Source organism: Charadrius vociferus, unplaced genomic scaffold (assembly GCF_000708025.1).
Source record: "Charadrius vociferus isolate BGI_N301 unplaced genomic scaffold, ASM70802v2 scaffold190, whole genome shotgun sequence".
Taxonomy (NCBI): domain Eukaryota; kingdom Metazoa; phylum Chordata; class Aves; order Charadriiformes; family Charadriidae; genus Charadrius; species Charadrius vociferus.
Window position 1 is genome coordinate 2,981,896 of NW_009646608.1, and position 17,622 is coordinate 2,999,517.

General features: G+C 40.2%; 1 protein-coding gene across 1 annotated transcript in view; it reads left to right on the forward strand.

The window, feature by feature from the left end:
• Nucleotides 1–17,622, forward strand: part of IGF1R (insulin-like growth factor 1 receptor) — a 153,894-nt gene that overhangs the window by 121,651 nt on the left and 14,621 nt on the right. The window contains exons 6-17 of the mRNA XM_009887582.1: nt 796–1,010; nt 3,020–3,146; nt 4,480–4,718; nt 5,193–5,360; nt 5,567–5,771; nt 10,110–10,396; nt 11,915–12,051; nt 12,383–12,542; nt 13,604–13,709; nt 15,139–15,209; nt 16,301–16,530; nt 16,827–16,937. Of these exons, the coding sequence (XP_009885884.1) occupies nt 796–1,010; nt 3,020–3,146; nt 4,480–4,718; nt 5,193–5,360; nt 5,567–5,771; nt 10,110–10,396; nt 11,915–12,051; nt 12,383–12,542; nt 13,604–13,709; nt 15,139–15,209; nt 16,301–16,530; nt 16,827–16,937 (2,056 nt within the window). The remainder of the gene's footprint in view (nt 1–795; nt 1,011–3,019; nt 3,147–4,479; nt 4,719–5,192; nt 5,361–5,566; nt 5,772–10,109; nt 10,397–11,914; nt 12,052–12,382; nt 12,543–13,603; nt 13,710–15,138; nt 15,210–16,300; nt 16,531–16,826; nt 16,938–17,622) is intronic.

Genomic DNA, 17,622 nt, shown 5'->3' on the forward strand with positions numbered 1-17,622 from the left:
TTTTCCAATTCAGCACAATCGCATGGTAGTAGGAATTTCTTAATATATAATAGGATTTGCACACACAATTTTGCATTTAGTATCTGTGGAAATAAAGGATGTTATTCCACCGCTGTGCTTAGGGAATGGGCTCAGCACGTTCTGCTGCCTGTGTTGTTAGTGCTGTACTTTGAAGTGTGGATCCTGTACTGTGCAGTCAGTGCAACTGTTTACTGTCAGGTTGTGATGTATAGGCGCAACTGTACTTGGCACAATGTAGGAAATCTTTATTGGGCCGAGAGGTAAACTTAAGACAGAGAGACAAGGAAACCTCACTATGCAAACTCTTACAGTTTCTTTTGTAAACATAAGCAAGACATCGGTGTTCGTGATTTTATTTTACCAACAGAACTGCACCATTTCTGTCCCGTAAGGTATGTAAGGTTGTTGCTTCCCATTTGCCACGAAATGGAAAATCCAGTGTAGAGACCTGCTGTTGAGAGGACATGAATTTATATTCCCCATAGCAGCTTCTATACAATTGTTAGAGCACATGTTGGAGTGGGCTTTACGTGATGTGGTGTCAGCCGAGGGGTCCTGCATTATAGTCATTTCCCTGCCCTCTGGCTGAAGTGGGCATTCAGGGAAAACTTGCTTCATGCAAGAGAAGAAAATCCGTTACTCTGCTGAACACTAATTTAAAGTAATAAGAAGAAACGTAGTGTTTTAAAGTTTGCTTATGTTTGTTAAGGTGTTCTTGGTTGGAATTGGATATGAACGAAAAGTAATGTTTTTCCATCAAAAATTTCTTTCTAGGAATTATTCCTTCTACGTGCTTGACAACCACAATCTTCAGCAGCTATGGGACTGGAACCATCATAACTTGACGATCAAGGAGGGGAAAATGTACTTTGCATTTAATCCTAAACTGTGCGTTTCTGAGATTTACCGTATGGAGGAAGTTTCAGGAACCAAGGGACGACAGAGCAAAGGAGATATAAATCCAAGGAACAATGGGGAGAGAGCCTCTTGTAAGTTTACAAAGAAAAAAAAAAAGTCTCGAGGCAAACTGCATATGAGGGTGTCACAAAAAACCAAAACCCAAAACATTGCCACATTGTTGACCATTACCATATTTAGGGTTTAGAAATTACAATAGTCTTTCAGTTGTTCTACTTCTTCAGTTTTTAAAATATAGCTGTGAAAGTATGTTCACGTGCATGGAAAACGATGTCATTACATAGTAACTATCTCATCTGTAAAAACTATACGATGAAGATGACTGCTTTCCAAATACCCTTTTTTGTGACAGCAGCATCATATAACAATAGGAACATACGTGGGAAATGAGAAATAAAATGCAGTGGTTTGGTATATCCAACGAGGAACAGTCTCTCTATTTCATTTGCAAACGTACATCATTATAGGTATTCTCCTCTCTGATATCTATTCTGTTGATACTAAGGAGACTGCTGTATAACAATTCCATAGACACCAAAACAAACTGTTTCTGTTTATGTTCAAGCTTCTTTTTACCTCCTGCCAAATATTGTACCTTGTTGCTAGAAATGCTTATTGTAAACGCAGTTTTCTGTGCTTTATTTTCGAAGTATTTGCTTTTGAGTTGAGAACAGATTTAGTGTTCTACAGTATTCTAAACTTCAGTGTGTGTGCATTTAATTTTGGATTCTGCAATGGTCAAAGTTATTGGAAAGTCCTCTTTGGGCTTGGGTGGTCTTCACATTGGGTCTCCAGGTGTGATCAACGCATTTAAAAGCAATCTCTCATCTAGGAATTGAGACGACAGAAGGCTTAGAAATTTCACCTCATACTGAAACTCTTAGAACTGACAACGCATTTTGCTTTGGTCTTTTTGTGGTGTTTTTGGAGCTGAGTAAATTAAAATGGATCTTGTGTATTAGTCAAGTCCCCTTGTTCTGGATGGTGTTTACAAAACTAGGACGCGTACTCTGCTGAATGTCTCCTTAGGCATGATGCATAAATGCAGATGGCATAGATCCTTGTTGTAAGCACACTCCATTCTTTGCACATTCAATAGAGCAAAGGCTTGCAGTCCTGTAGGAATCACAGACACACAACCAGTCCTTACTACTACTGAGGCTAGTGCCAGCAGCTGCCTGTTTTTTTTTTTTTTTTTAAAAAAAAAAGCATTACAGAAAGCTTTCTGACTCTGAGAAGGGGAAAAGAATCAACAAAAGCTCCACTGGCTTTGAAAAGATAGCACCAATGGTGCCAGTGTACATGAGGGTGAAAACCCCTTTATTTTCAGAGACTTCTATGGAACATTAGAAACTAGCTCACAGTTGACACTTAGAACACAATTTCTCCATCCAAGAATTAAGTTTTTAAAATGCTATTTTGTTTTGGATTGGAAAGCTCGGTGAATTGGTAGTGGGAAGCCATTCATCTCAAAGCTGCCGGCTTCCATCCAGCTCTGTTCAGAAGAGTAGCTGGAAGCTGCTGCCATCAAATGGTTGTGCCGTATATGAACTGAGTTTTGGAGTTCTTGGTCCAGCCTCTCGTGAACAGGAATGTAAACTCCTTTGTCCTTCCCATGTTGTCCATTCCCCAGAAAAAACAAATTGCAGTTGTCAAAAGTTGTCCTGGAAAGTGAGAATGCAGAGGCCAGTTACTGATCTGCGTGTGTGTTGGAGTTGGATGATGAATTTATTCCTTCTAAACCAGTTCTGTGAATAAACAGGAGATCCATTCCTTTGTCAGGGAGAATCTGAAGTAGTTTTCAAGAGCTTTCTGATGATGCATTAAAAGAAAATCTGCTTCAGAAAAAATAATAAGTAACTCCAACATATTCTAAAATGATCGCTAGGGTCACTGCTTACCCTTAAGCACTCAGATGTAGTAGGATGAAACAGTTCTACGAAGACAAAATCTGTTGGTATACTGTGGCATCATAGGCACTATTGGAAGGGCTAATTAGCTAAAACTGATACCTAAGAAGCGGCGAAAACTAATAGGTGATGTGGTGCTAACTCTAATGTCTTGTCTTTTTGTATTGCAGGTGAAAGCCACATTCTGCGGTTTGTTTCCAACACTACCCTCAAGAATCGGATTAAACTAACGTGGGAACGGTATCGCCCTCCAGATTACAGAGATCTCATTAGCTTCACTGTTTACTACAAAGAGGCGTAAGTAGCTGTCGTCAGAGACTGATTGGGATAGTCCAAGAGACAGTAGAGAACTCTCTTCTGACATTTGGGTTCCTAGGCGAGAGAAGTTAGTCAGCAAAGTCCTTTGGGTGGTTCCTAGTTCGTGCAGTTTACATATCTCGTCCAGTTTATGTATTTCATCCTTGAGTCCCACTTTTGTTCAAATTCTTTTCTTGGTGGAGCACAAGCCCCCTTTAAAAAGGGGAGTGTTTTGATTGAATGGAGTCCAAATCCATCAGGAACTTTCAAATTTGAAAAGGAAAAAAAAAGGAAAAAAAAAAAAGATGGATTGCTTGGCTGTTCTCGGGGGTCTAATTTGGAGCTCTTCGTAAATCATATCATAGTTACGGAGATCCTTTCCTTCTCTAGTCATAGTACTGACGAAAGATCAGGAATTTGCCCTGTCACCTTGATAACCTGTCTACTCAGGGTTTGGGGTTATTTAGATTATCTAGCTTTGGTAGTTTTCCGCATTAGTATCTCGTGAAAATGAAGGAGCGGGACAGTTGCTGGAGAGATCCTAATTTCTTGGGATGTGCCTCTGCCATTGCATGTCCTTGTAGTGTCTCAGATTTAAAATAGTCAAAAGTGTAAATGAGTAGACTAATAAGTGTCCCAAGCAATTTGGAGGAGTGAAAGGGAGGTTCAGAATGCCAGTAGTGACAAACAGAGCAAGGCTGCGAGACACAGAAGCACAAATTGTTAATGTCCAGCATTGCTTAAAAAGAATGTCACTGTGACAGTGTACTATGATGCAATAAACTTAGTGCTGATGAGTCTGTAGTAATTAATAACAAGAATAGTACTTTATGCTCTTGTACCAGTGTTGTAACTTATGAAAATAAGAACTATATGACTATATAAGTGTGTGTGTATTGGGTGGAAATAAAAGGGGGAAGAAAGCCTGTTGGGACTGGTCAAGGTTAGTCATGAAAGTTTAGGTTCTTTATGGTAAAAAGCTCAGCCACCTATTTTGAGTTGCTTCTGTTTCATATATGGTTAGCTAAAGTCTAAATATGTCTGAAGCATTTCACTGTCTGTTTTGGATTAAAAAAAATAATTGGTGTTTTCTTGAAGAACCTTACCTTACTGCTAGTGACTGAAGATACGACCTGCAGCTAAAGCTGAACTCTGAATTTTGTAGTGTTTGGAAATAAGTACAAATTTTATTCTGTTATGTTCTACTATGGAAAACAACTAATCTTTGTTTGTTTCATTGAGCAACATTGAAGTGAGACGTGCTCATGAATATATTGACAATTTTAAGGAGTAAATAAATATTTTGTACTGATTTTTTATTTTAATGTTCCAGACCATTCAAAAATGTGACAGAGTACGATGGGCAAGATGCTTGTGGCTCCAATAGCTGGAACATGGTTGATGTTGACCTACCACCGAACAAAGAGAACAATCCTGGAATTCTACTGCAGGGATTGAAACCTTGGACTCAGTACGCCATTTATGTCAAGGCTGTTACCCTCACAATGATGGAAAACCATCATATTCATGGAGCAAAAAGTGAAATTGTATATATACGAACCAATGCTGCAGGTGAGACCTGGGCTCTTGGGTAGGAGGTTGATAATGCTGCAGGTATGCTTATTATATTACGCAAGTTCTGTTGTTAATGCAGAAATTGAATAAATGTGCAAATGATGTACATAATGCGAGAAAGTCTCAGTAAATATGAAAGCAGCATTACGATTTGAATTAAAACTCTGGGATTGTTCAGACATTATTTTCATTGAGAACTATGGGAGTTTTTTGAGTTAAGATTTCAGACTTTGTTCCATTGGTGAAGGTAAATTTAAGTACCAGTTCAGATTGGGACTGTAGGTGGTTGCGGTTGAACCCTTTAATAACTGTTGTTAGTGGGGCATAAGCAGGAAATCTTTTATTTGAAATAGGATGCTGTATTTTCTTGCAGTATAGAAATGGATTGGGCTTCAATTTGAAAGCTTACATCAAAATATGTTATAGAATGCTCTAGATTCAAATGCCACCGTTTTCTTTTTTCCCCTCCAGTGCCATCCATTCCCTTGGATGTTATTTCAGCATCCAACTCCTCATCCCAACTGATTGTGAAATGGAATCCTCCCTCTCTTCCCAATGGCAACCTCTCATACTACATTGTACGGTGGCAGCAGCAACCTCAGGACAGTTACCTTTACAGACACAATTACTGCTCCAAAGGTAGGAAAATGAAACATGTTTGTGTTGAAATGCCTGTGATTCTTACCTGCCGATGCACATTATTTACAAGAGCTAAAGCCTGTGTCCTGCTTCCCTGTGTCCTGCTTCACAACAGCAAATAGAAGGGAGTGCGTAAACATGGATTGTTGCTGTATTCATAATATGGAGAGAAGAGAAACAAGCCACCTCTGTTCTTTTCTTTTAAGATAAAGTCCCAATTCGAAGGTATGCTGATGGGACCATTGATACAGAAGAAGCTACTGAACCCACCAAGCCAGAGGGCTGTGGGGGAGAAAAAGGACCTTGTTGTGCTTGTCCCAAGACAGAAGCAGAAAAGCAAGCTGAGAAGGAGGAAGCAGAGTACCGGAAAGTCTTTGAGAACTTCCTTCACAACTCTATCTTCGTCCCCAGGTAATGGATTTGGGACACTTTCTCTTTGCAAGTGGGGCTAATAACTCCATTGTTTTAACATTTCTTAGAGCTCAGGCTTCCTGGACATGTCGGTAACACCTGAAATGCGTAAACATTGCCTTTCCTTTTGTGAGACAGTCTGCAGCCTTACTTTGCAGTTTCTCTTATTCGCTAATTTTCATCTCTTTCTCTCAATTTTATCTAATAGTAAGGGTTCTTACCTATATTGTTCAAGGACTTTAGTGATGGTTTCTTTTCAGAGTCAAGAGTTACTTGAGGAGCTCTTTGTCTATAAGGGTTTTGGAGATGAGCAACATGTGGCAAAGGGTTTCAGATGTGATCTTTCTCTAAATAGCCATTTAAGTGCTTGTGTTACTAATCTGAAGATTTATTTGCCTTTGAAATGGAGGGCATAGTCACTTTGCAGAATTGGAACTGGTCTTCCTTTCTCACTGTACTAATTGCAAAGGGCATATTGGTTTCCTGGGTCTGTGCTGCAGAGAAGTATTAAATATGCCCACCCTTCCATCATAAACATTACTGCTTACACATTAAGTGCAATAGTAACGATTTTATGCTGCAACATAGAGTAGATACTACTGAATTAATTGGTGATTTTGATCCTTGAGTTTCCAATTTATCCTTCATGTAAGCTGTTCTTACTTTAGCTAATTGGATCCTGGGGCCTAGCACACAGTGTGTAGCTGTTACGGTACAGTCTATAAGCAATCAGATTTCAGTCATGCATGTTATCTCATTGTCTTTGGCAGGTGAAATTTATGGTGAAGTCCGGTGCTTGAGAATTCTAAATTGTGGCTTTGCTGCTCATTAAAACTGGTTCATTTCAATCTCTATTGTGATCGTTGGACCTTTATTCAAGGATTTGTTGGATTGACTTGTTTGGGGTTGGGACTGTGATGCGTGCCAAGCTTCTTCGCTTTGTCCAGAAAATGAGGAACTGAACACTGCCTCTCTTTGGAAGTGCCAAGTATTGTACCTGAGCTGTGTTTGAGTCATGCTTAGCATTTGTGGTTGAACTTGTGCAGTGTTTCCGTACTGCATGATGAGAGCCAGCAGCAAAGATGAGGTACAGAGAAACAACAGCCACCATGACTGGCTGGGATGTAATTCCTGAGCAATGCAAAATCTTGTAAATGTGATCTGATTTTGGACTTCATGAAACAGCATAGCGAGGAGTTTTGAAAGGGACGTGTCAGGTCTAAACTAATTGAAAATCTGCCACAAGGGAATTTTTTTTATTTCACCAAAACTTTGTCATGTGTTGTCTTCTCCCAAATTTTCCTGCATTCCCTTCGACCCAAAGGAAACCTATGGAACCTTGAACTCAGAGTAACAAATAAACTGACCAATTCACAAAGGATTTCCTGAAAGCTTGTCCATTTCCCTTTTTTCTTAACATACTGTCATAAGGGTGTGTTTTGTAACAGCAAGGGCAGATAAGGTACAATGCTCAGAAATAGCTGCATAGCTACGCAACTTTTAAGAGACTGTATGTCAGAGAAATTAAAGATTACGAGCTAGTGAGACATTTACATGGGACAAATCTAAGCAGCTCATTACCTGCTGATGTCTTTTTTTTTTTTTTCCTCTTTCCCAAGGGCGAAGTTAATTAATGTGCTAATGCAAGCCTCAATAGTAGTATTTGTTTCCAGTGTTCTACCTGTCTCCAGGATATTATGAAAGACATGCAGCATGTAATACAGCGTGAAAATATTTGACTGGGTGGTTTTAAGGCTGTTTAAAAACCCTGTTGATCTAATCGTATGTGCAACTTCTGGATGACCCCATGTGTATTACTGCAGTGGTGAGGTAGACTTCAAACACGAGGACTCTAGTTAGTCTTGAAGAGGCACTCACAACCACAGGAGGATGAGTTATTCTTCAAGTTTTTTGGTTCTCTAATGACAGGATGAGACGGGCTCTGTGTGTAGTAGAAGGTATCTGAGATACTTTATCTGAGATAACTTATCTGCCATAAAGTATGAGAACAGTTAGCTTCTATGTTAAATGACCCGTGGTTTTTTTCTTATTTTTAATTTCAATTTAATTTAATTTTTATAGCATTATTTTTCATTTTTCTTTTCTCTTCCTTCCTCTCCTGTAACAGAATAGATGAATTTTCATATTTTTATCACTAGACTTATTTCCTCGGATGCTTGTTTTTTGTCTTTATCTGTGCCTTTCACGAAAGCAGGAAGCTGCTTGACCAAAAAACAATGGTGTCAGATCTCTTGATGTTTTAATCATGTTTGCCTTGTGGCTGTCCTGCAGGTTTTTTTTCTCTTCCTGGTATGACTATAGGTTTCACCAACAAGTTTTGTGTTGCTTTCGCGTTATCTTTTTCCCCAAAGGCAAGGTAGCACTGTAGTCGTCCCTCCCATCCCCCCAGATACCACCAAAGAGTTGAAACTTCATGCATCCCACAAAAGCAGTGAAAGATAGTGTCGTGCATTTTGGGTTCTTGCATTGGCACGTGCTTTTGTAGATTGAAAATGAACTTTTTGTTAGCGCTGCTTTTATCACAAAATCTGTACAAATGTTCATCAGTTCAGTGCTAGGCATCGTGCGTGCTTTTAGTGGTTCAAAAGTTTGTTCTTTCCGCTGAGTTAACGCAGTAAATGAATCCTGAGCAAGGTAAATAGGCTTAGTAACCTTCCATAAATACCAGTGTAGAGGAGGTGCAAGTGCTTACATCTCCTATCAAATTCCCCCATACCCCAATGACAAGTTAAGACATTTGCTTGTATGTTGCTTAAAACAATTTGTTGATAACTTAGGAAGTTTTTTGCTTGTCTTTGTTTATTTCTGTGCTGAGGATTACATGGCATCTGAGAGTCTGAAAACGACTACTCAAGACATAGTAAAAGGATTTTGGAAATTTTTGTAATGAACTCCTTAAAAAAAAAAATAAATAAAATATTCATCCAACCTCTGCCAGAAGATTTCAAAACCAAGTGAGCCTGGTTTTGGCTCTCTCTGCAGCATGCTGTTTTGTGGCTGAATGTACTAAGACAGGATATTTGACAGTGAAATTAACTTCTCCTGAGTCGCCTTTCTTCCTGTTGTGTGTTTGAGGGAGGCCTTATTTGCCTGACTTGTAACTCGCTGCCTGATAGAAACGGGTTAGACTTCACCTTCGTCCTTGATACCTGTTGTACTGACCAGGTGCGAAGCGGGCACTGGCTAAGTGATTTCAGGCAGGACAGGATTCAAGCCAAAACTGTTTTTGTAGGGGAACTCATTACCTTCTTCTTTAACTCCCCTGGTGCGTTGCTTTCCAGGTGTGAGCAGTCCTGCAAATGTCAGAGAGGAGGAGAGCAGGAGCTGGAGAAGCCAGCTTGCCCTCTGGAGTTAGTGCTTCTGTGGAAAACGGCCTTGGATCTGACACAAGCCCAAGTGACAAGTCTCGTGTAGCAATCGTGTGTTGGTTAACTAATACCATCCAGATGTCTATAAGATTATTTTCATCTTGACACTTGTACTGGTGCTCAGGCCTGTTCGCTACGACGGTTTCTTAGACTTGAGAAAGTAGTAGTGTTGTTGAAATCCCTCAAGTTTTTAACTCCGCATAAATTTCCTACAGATGCCTGTAAGGCAAAGCAAAGTTGCTTGGTGAACTCTTTGCCACACACAATATTAGTGCTGTGTTTTCTCATATAGGAAGATTGTTCCTTTGCAGAGCTTTTGTTTGGATGAGAGAAGTAGAGATACACAAATTACCACGCAGTAGTGGTGGTTAACGTTCATGGTTTTCAGCTGCCTTCCAAGGTTTCTTTTCTTAGTGCACTACATTCAAAGTTCTCTAATTTCATTGCAACTGAAAAGGAAGTTAAGCCTACTGAGAGTTAGCTTTGCTAATCCAGCAAACTTCAAAACAGTTTTTTCTCTAACCTTTTCAACCTTTAACATCTGATTTTTATTTTAAGCATCAACATCGCTGTCATTAAATACAAATCTAGGTTGCTTATGGAATAACGGCAAAGCCATTTTTGCTATTCAGTTTATTGTGTGAGGTCAGAAGTTTGCACGTTTATCTTGGGGCGCAATGTGAGCTTCAGAGTTTTGATTATTGGTTTCTGACCAAAAGAGAGTAATAGGATGTGCTGACATGCTGCAGGTTCAGGTTCAGAGAAAGCTTTTGTCTTGTTTTGCAGTTTCCTTTATTTAGCTTTTTTAATAGCAGCGTTACATATTCTGCTGTTTGGGTATGTTGGTGGTTTGTTTTTTGTTTTTTGTTTTGGTTTTTTTTTCCCACAGAGCTGAAGGAAAAGTGGTGTTTCTCTAAAGAGACCTTTTCTATACCTGTTTGTTCCACAGACCCGATCGGAAACGGAGGGACGTGTTCCGAATCGCAAATGCCACTTTGGCCACTCGAAACAGGAACACGACTGGGACAGATCACTTCACCAATGTTTCTGACACAGAGGAGAGTGAGGTGGAATACCCGTTCTTTGAGACCAAAGTGGATGGCAAGGAGAGAACTGTGATCTCCCATCTCCAGCCTTTTACTCTTTACCGCATTGATATTCACAGCTGCAACCATGAAGCTGACACACTTGGGTGTAGCGCTTCCAACTTTGTCTTTGCAAGAACCATGCCTTCAGGTATGCTCCCACAATTATACAGCTTTGTTTTATTTCCTGGAGCGAGAGCAATCTCGGGAAGGACAAACCCTCCAAAAACAGCTAGAAAAACATTGGGGTGTAATAAAAAAAATTGCATGCAAGAAAATGAATTGGAACTACACTTTGTTACAGTAGTTTAATGTCCTTGTCCGGTCTCTTGTGTGTACCGAGTGATATGTATTGAGTCTGTCCTGTGATCTGGAGAAAGGTAGAAGTGTGTGCATTGAGTACCGAGATAATTATGAGAGAATCTCTTTCCCAGTGATATTGGTGAGACCCACAGACATGGTGGGTTAAAAGGTTTTATTCTTCAGTTCCCTGTGTGCTGAATGGGGACCGGGGAACATTTCTGTGCTAATGTTTAGTTTTGCTGTGTTCGCTCTGAACTGTTTGCAGATGTTAAGAGTTTTGCTGGTGGGAATGTTTGCCAAATGTTTCTTCTGTCACAGAATGACCATGCGTTTGTCCAGCCTGGAAACAGGAGTACTGTGTTGCTTTGTGCCCAATTGCCGGCGTCTAGAGTACTTCAAATAGGAAGCATTGAATGCTGTACTCATGTTTGGGACTTTTACAGATTGTACTTCTTCTGAGAAGAATAGAGATGATTTTAGTGTAAGCTCATACGCATCCAGCAAAGAGCTTCTGACTCGGGCAGATGTCTGGGAATATTTCATGCAGAATGGTAGCAATTTTGTTTTGTTTCTGGAAGGAAAGACTATCATAATCCAGATCCAGCTGTGACAGTAAAAAAGCAAAAAGTATTGCTTATTTCAAGGAAATAAGGAAAACTGTGAGATCAGGGAAAAGGAAATAAGTGGTCTCAGATTTTTAGCGCATGGCTCTGAAAATTAAAGGCTAAACAATTCTGTTTTCTTCCAAACCTAACAACTGTATTATTTTTTTTTTTGAAAAAGTAGCGTCTCTTCTTTGACTGAAAGGGTCTTCATATTGCTGTTAAGGTTCGAATAAAACACATAAAATCATCACGAATGACATAGGGAGAAAGCAACTTCTGAATTGCTAGTGAGACTCTGTTTGAAACTGCGATGGCTTTCCTAAGACTGGATGTGTTAGGAAAGGCATGTCACTGGGTCAGATCGTACGTGTTCACAGCCATTTGCAGACAGGCGGCTGTTTACAGCCTTTTGGTGGGAATAGCTGTGTCTGCACCGTTTTGGTGTAGTGGGAAGTTTGGAAGGAAGAGCCAGATGCTGATAAACAGGTTCTTAGGCACACAGGTGGAGCACAGTGACTAACACAGAGCCCGTACCTGGTGAAGCTGTATACACCGTACTGTTTTTCTGGCAATCAGCAGTTCCTCATCTCTCCAGCAGCCCCCTGGCCAGTGCATTTTGTTCTCTGCATCTTTGAGTAGCCCTTACTGCAGTGCTTTGATACCTAAAGAATAGTATGAACCTTTTATTTTCCTCTGTTGTTGCGTAAGTTCCTGTTTCAGTAATAGGTGTTCTTCTCCCATCACTTGTAAATATTTTACAGAGGGAGCAGATAACATTCCAGGAACGGTAGCATGGGAAGCAAAAGAAGAAAATACTGTCTACTTGAAGTGGTTAGAGCCTACAAATCCAAATGGGCTGATACTAATGTATGAAATCAAATATGGACAGCATGGAGAGGTGAGGACATGACATTTCTCTGTTTTGAGTTACTCCTTGTAACTCTAATTCATACACAAAACGGGATCTTTCTTAACATGTTTCTGTGCAGTTCTGCAGACCAAAGATAGAAATTGTTATTTCAAACACCCAGTACCAGCCAGCATGCCATTCTTTTGTTTTGTTTGGCAGTTTTTGAGTTCCACGTATCTCCTTAAGGTGTTTGAAGAAAAACTGATCAGATGGGGCTTTTAGTTAGAAAAATTAGCTTATTCTGCAGCCGTATTGTTTTCCCAAGAATGAAGGAATGTGAAGGTATTAACATGAACTGTAAATCGCTTTTTTCTTTTAGGAGAAGCGGGAATGTGTTTCCAGACAGGAATACAAGAAACTCGGAGGAGCTAAACTAACTCATCTGAACCCTGGCAACTATTCTGCTAGAGTTCAGGCCACTTCGTTAGCTGGAAACGGGTCGTGGACTGAGCCAGTCTCTTTCTATGTGCAACCCAAATGTAAGATGAACATTGTTTGGCTGTGTCAAACTGGGGAACTATTATCTTTTTAATAATTCCTGATGTTTACCTATGTAAGTGGGTGTATGAGCTTCTTGCCTGTACTCTGAATACTCCTCTTATTTGCTGATGCTTCTTTGGGAACTCTTCTCAGTTCCATTTTTTTGGCAGTTGTTGACAACCAGAAGGTGTGTCTGAGGTGTGGTCCTTTTCTTGTATGCATTCTATATGTATGAGAGGTGCACCCAGGTGGTGGGTGTGTAGAACACACTGCTGTTGCTTCCGATGATGTACAGCTCTGTTGGGAATGTAATTTTAGCCATAACAACGTGGAGTTGGATTGTACAAAACCTGTGGCAATAAGGCAAACCTGCTTTAAATTGCAAAATAATACGAGAAAAAAAATTGTTTAGAGGCTGGCAGGTTTTTTTAGGTATCAAGATGTTTTGTCATATGACCTCTTCCAAGTGACATTTGATAAAGATAATACCCTGATGAAAGGGTGATACTGGTTCTGATGATGGGAGTAATTTGTATTTTGGAAGAACACCACCGTAGTGTCCACAAAGACCCTCTCAAGAACTTGTGTATTTAGTTGTAGAGCAGATGCATCCACAGAAAACTGGAACTCCGTCTTCTGTTCCTCTTTGGTTTTCTAATTTCTGGACTTTGAAGAACTTGAAGTAAAAGAGCAGTGTGTGCATATTCTGAATATAAATACAGGCAATTGCAAGGTGAACAAAGGGGGGAAAAAGGTGAATGTGCAAATGTACAATTACATATTGTTCACTGAGGAATGCAAGTCCTTAAGCCTAACTTGTGAAAACAAACCCCAGACAGACACTGTTCTGTACAAAATTAATACTTTTCGCTGGCTGTTTTCTTGTTCCACTCATCTGCAGTCAGGGAGTGTTTCTGAGTACATTTTTCCACATCAGACAAGAAAATGAGTACTTTGATTTCTTCCCTGTATGGAAATATACTGAGTGGGTTTTGAATGTTTCTTTGTTAATGGAGATTTAATAGAAACCCTGATACAATTGTTTTCTTGTTGGTTGCAGCAGCAAACTATGGAAACTTCCTGCACTTGATAGTTGTGCTCCCTATTGCTTTCCTGCTCATCATTGGGGGATTACTGATAATGCTGTACGTCTTTAACAAAAAGAGGTGCGTTGGATATGCTTGTGGTTAAAACTTCAGGAGGGGAATGTTTATTTTCAAATCTGTGACCATGGAGCAAGTTAGAAATTAAAAAGGGAAATGGAATTCAGAGGACTCGAGAACCAAAAGCAGATTTGGTCTTGTTGGTGTGTAAAAGGAGGTGGTTTAGATTTTCCAGCAAGCATCTGGCTGCTGCTTGTTGTATGAAGAGGCTTTTTATTATGGTATCGTGTTTGAGAGGGAAGAGAAAGGGTTGTCAGGAACACATCCACTGGGACAATGATGGCAGACACTGAGTCTATATAATCAGAAGCTTTGACTGAAATATGGGTCAATATAAATCATGAAAACTTAGTTCAATTTTGGTTAATTTGATTTCTGGCAAATTCTAGAGGTTTTTTGAAGTCTTTACATCCACTTAAAAAATTACATCCTGGATAGAGCAGTCTAGGGGGACTGCTCTATTGATTTGTTTTCCTCAGTTTTGTGGGGTTTTGTTTTTTTTTTTAACTAGTGATTTATTTATTTTTTATTTAATTGAAATACATAATGAGAACTTAACAGAAGTCAGTGCAAATGTTCAGCCTTGCAACTTTCTAGATATGGTGGGTTTTTTATTACACTAATATACATTACGCTCATTGAGTATCCCATTATTTCCAGCTCTAATTCATTTGTGTGCAGACAATAGTACCAGTTCTCCTCTGGCACTCCAGAAAGGGCTTTGTATCTAATGAAGCCCAATACCTGCTTGGCCTTCGCTTGGGCTCTCCTAGGTGAAATGCCTGATAACTCATCCTTCTTTAAATTGTTGTTCTAGCCCACAAAAATGCGTTGTCTTTGATTTTCTGAGGTCTGATTGATAATTTTATTTCTACAGCCTGCCTCCTGCAAGAACTCTCACAGTGCCGAATAAATACGTCTTATTCTGAAAATCACCCCAGTAAAATGGGGAGAGGAGGGGGCAGTGTGTGTGTGTGTTCTTAAAATAATACTATAGAAACACTTCTAAAATGGTTGGATGGAATTCCCCATTAAAAACAATCTTGTCCTTTGCTGGATCACTTCTCTCCCACAGTAGAGCAGGTGATGTTAAAGCATGTTCTCAGCCACGGGTCTCCCGGGTGTATCACCATACAGCTGTCTGCCTCAGAGGAAGTTTACCCAGCAGCTAAAAGTACCTTCTGTTTATGCTTTTCTGGTGCTGATTTGGTATAACGAAGACTGCAGGTTTCCTGAGAAAGCTGTTCTCGGCTGTTTTCCCATTGATTATGTGAGGTAGAAAAAGAACTTGGTTTTGTCCCCTTTGTCTGAAAAGCTCTCCACATACTGTAAATAATACTCTGTGGTTGAGCAAATGGAAATCCTGTAGAAGAGGTGGTCTGAAATTTACTTAAGTTTAAAGATTAAAAGAGGCAAAAAAATATTTCAACAGGAACAGCGACAGGCTGGGCAATGGAGTACTTTATGCTTCTGTGAACCCCGAGTACTTCAGTGCTTCAGACGGTAAGTGTGGCCTTACACTTCTCGTGCTTTTACTTTCATATATTCTGTTTGTGTCTGACTTTGAAAGGTATGAAACTCTAAAAGGGATGTTGTAAAACCACTTACTGTCTTCATTTTATTAGCACAGTCATGGAGTCCATCACTGATAATATGTAAATGTCACCTCGCTATTGAAATTGGGGAGTTTTTGAAATTTTTCCTGTAGTTGATTCAGCTGAGGCAAATTTGGATGCATTGGTTTCACTTTCGGGTTATCATCTACTCATACAGTGATATTTTCATTGAAATGAAGGAAGAATCATGAATTCATTATCTTTTCATGTTTGCCCTTTTAAGCCCTATTCTGACCTATCCGAACAAACCCACTGCTTGTTTCTGTGTACTTCTCGTATGGAAAATAGTAAGAGCATGTGACACAACTGTCCCCTCCTTTGGCGACTGATAGGCAGCAGCATCAGTGACTACTCAGATGTCCTCTTGCCTGAGGCAGTTCTCCCTCCTGGCAGTCACCTTCTGAGATCTCTCTTCTGCCTCAGATCAAAGACTTGCAGCAGCAGCAAGTTCTGCCTTTACTGGTGCAACAGTGTGTGTGGAAGTGATCAGAATAGTTTCATGCAAAGAGCCTACTAGATCAGAGAGTCTGTTTCCCTCTAGTCATAAAATCAATCTGTTAATAGAGAATACAGCAGACACTAAACTGGTACAGATGATCAAGTATGTTTGATGCTGTCTGGAAGAATTAGAAGACCAAGGATCCCAAGAAAAGCTGAAGCCGAAAGTATTGATTCAAGCCTCTTCCCACCCTGGTTTTGTGCTTTGAGGTTCCTTATTTCTATCCCATTACGTCACCACTGTAGTGAGGCCACTTCAAGTCCATCTATACATTTCTTTAAGATTTATTTGTATGCCGGGCATCTGCCTATCTCAGTATGGGTAAGACTGTGAACTATTTGCATACATCGTGCGAGTTCTCAGCATTGTGTCTAGTGTTTTTTACAGTAAAACTGTTTGGGCAGTTGGTATCGTAAAGCGGTGAGCAATCACACTACTTGCAGAAGTGGAACATCATGGCCTGTTCTTTCTCTCCTTAGTGTATGTTCCAGACGAATGGGAGGTGCCCCGTGAGAAGATCACCATGTGTCGGGAGCTTGGGCAAGGCTCCTTTGGAATGGTGTATGAGGGAATAGCCAAGGGAGTGGTGAAGGATGAGCCGGAGACCAGGGTGGCCATCAAGACTGTCAATGAGTCTGCAAGCATGCGTGAGAGGATAGAGTTCTTAAATGAGGCCTCGGTGATGAAGGAGTTCAATTGTCACCATGTGGTAAGTCATGAAAATGTAACAAGGCTGTGATTCATACAGCTGTGGTGCTTCGTGGCATGAATGAGGGGGTTCAGGGCACATCTTTGCTGACTGAAGCGGGAACGTGGGATTTTAGCTTCAATTCTGTGCAGCTTTATAATGTTATTGTGAAACAGGAGTCAGAGTGGAACCGAGTCTACTTTCAGGCCTTTCCCACAGATTCACAGGTGTTTGGGGCTACATATTGACATGAATAAATGATTGCTACAGTTCAGTTAGCTGTATTCATAACTGAATGTTTGGTTTTCCTCTTCCAGGTTCGGCTGCTTGGTGTTGTTTCTCAGGGCCAGCCTACGCTGGTTATCATGGAGCTGATGACACGTGGGGACCTCAAAAGTTACCTGAGATCATTGAGGCCAGACACGGAGGTGAGTCATGAGTTGCTGGAGTTTTTTTATTTATTTCTTCAGTTAGAATCATCTTGAACAAAACAGCGTCACGTTGGAAGCATCAGGCAATTAGCCTTTCTTCCCCTTCTCCTTAAGCTCTAAGAACAAAACATGAGCTGCTCTGTGATCTGCAACACCTTTTTTCACGAGGTACTTATTGCCAATAGCCCGGTGTACTGTGTGGAATAGGCCCCTTCTTGTGTCGCCGAGTCCTGTTTGCCAGGTTTGAATTAAGTCTCTTGTCTAATCTAATTTCTCATCAAGATGTTGAACAAAAATTTGGCTAGTTGAAGCATGCGTGTTAGGATAATTGTTTCATGTTGTATATCCTGCATGTTGCTACTGCTGGAAAGTAAAAATCTAATATCGTAGCTAATACGCATCGTCTAATATGTAGGCCATCAGTCTTAACAGCTAAAATTGCCACCTATGATACAGGGTGTGAAGGATGAAGATGACACATAGGTCATTTGCCACTGAAATCATCGCAGACTATGTAGAAAATGAGCTCAGCAGCTTTTGCCCTTGATCTAAAAATTCTGATGTGAATAACTTAAAGGAACAGAACATGAGCACAAGATGTGCACAAGAGAATGAATATGGTATAAACGGAGGGCATTGCACGTAGAAAGAGCTTAAGTGATTGGATAATATAAACATATAT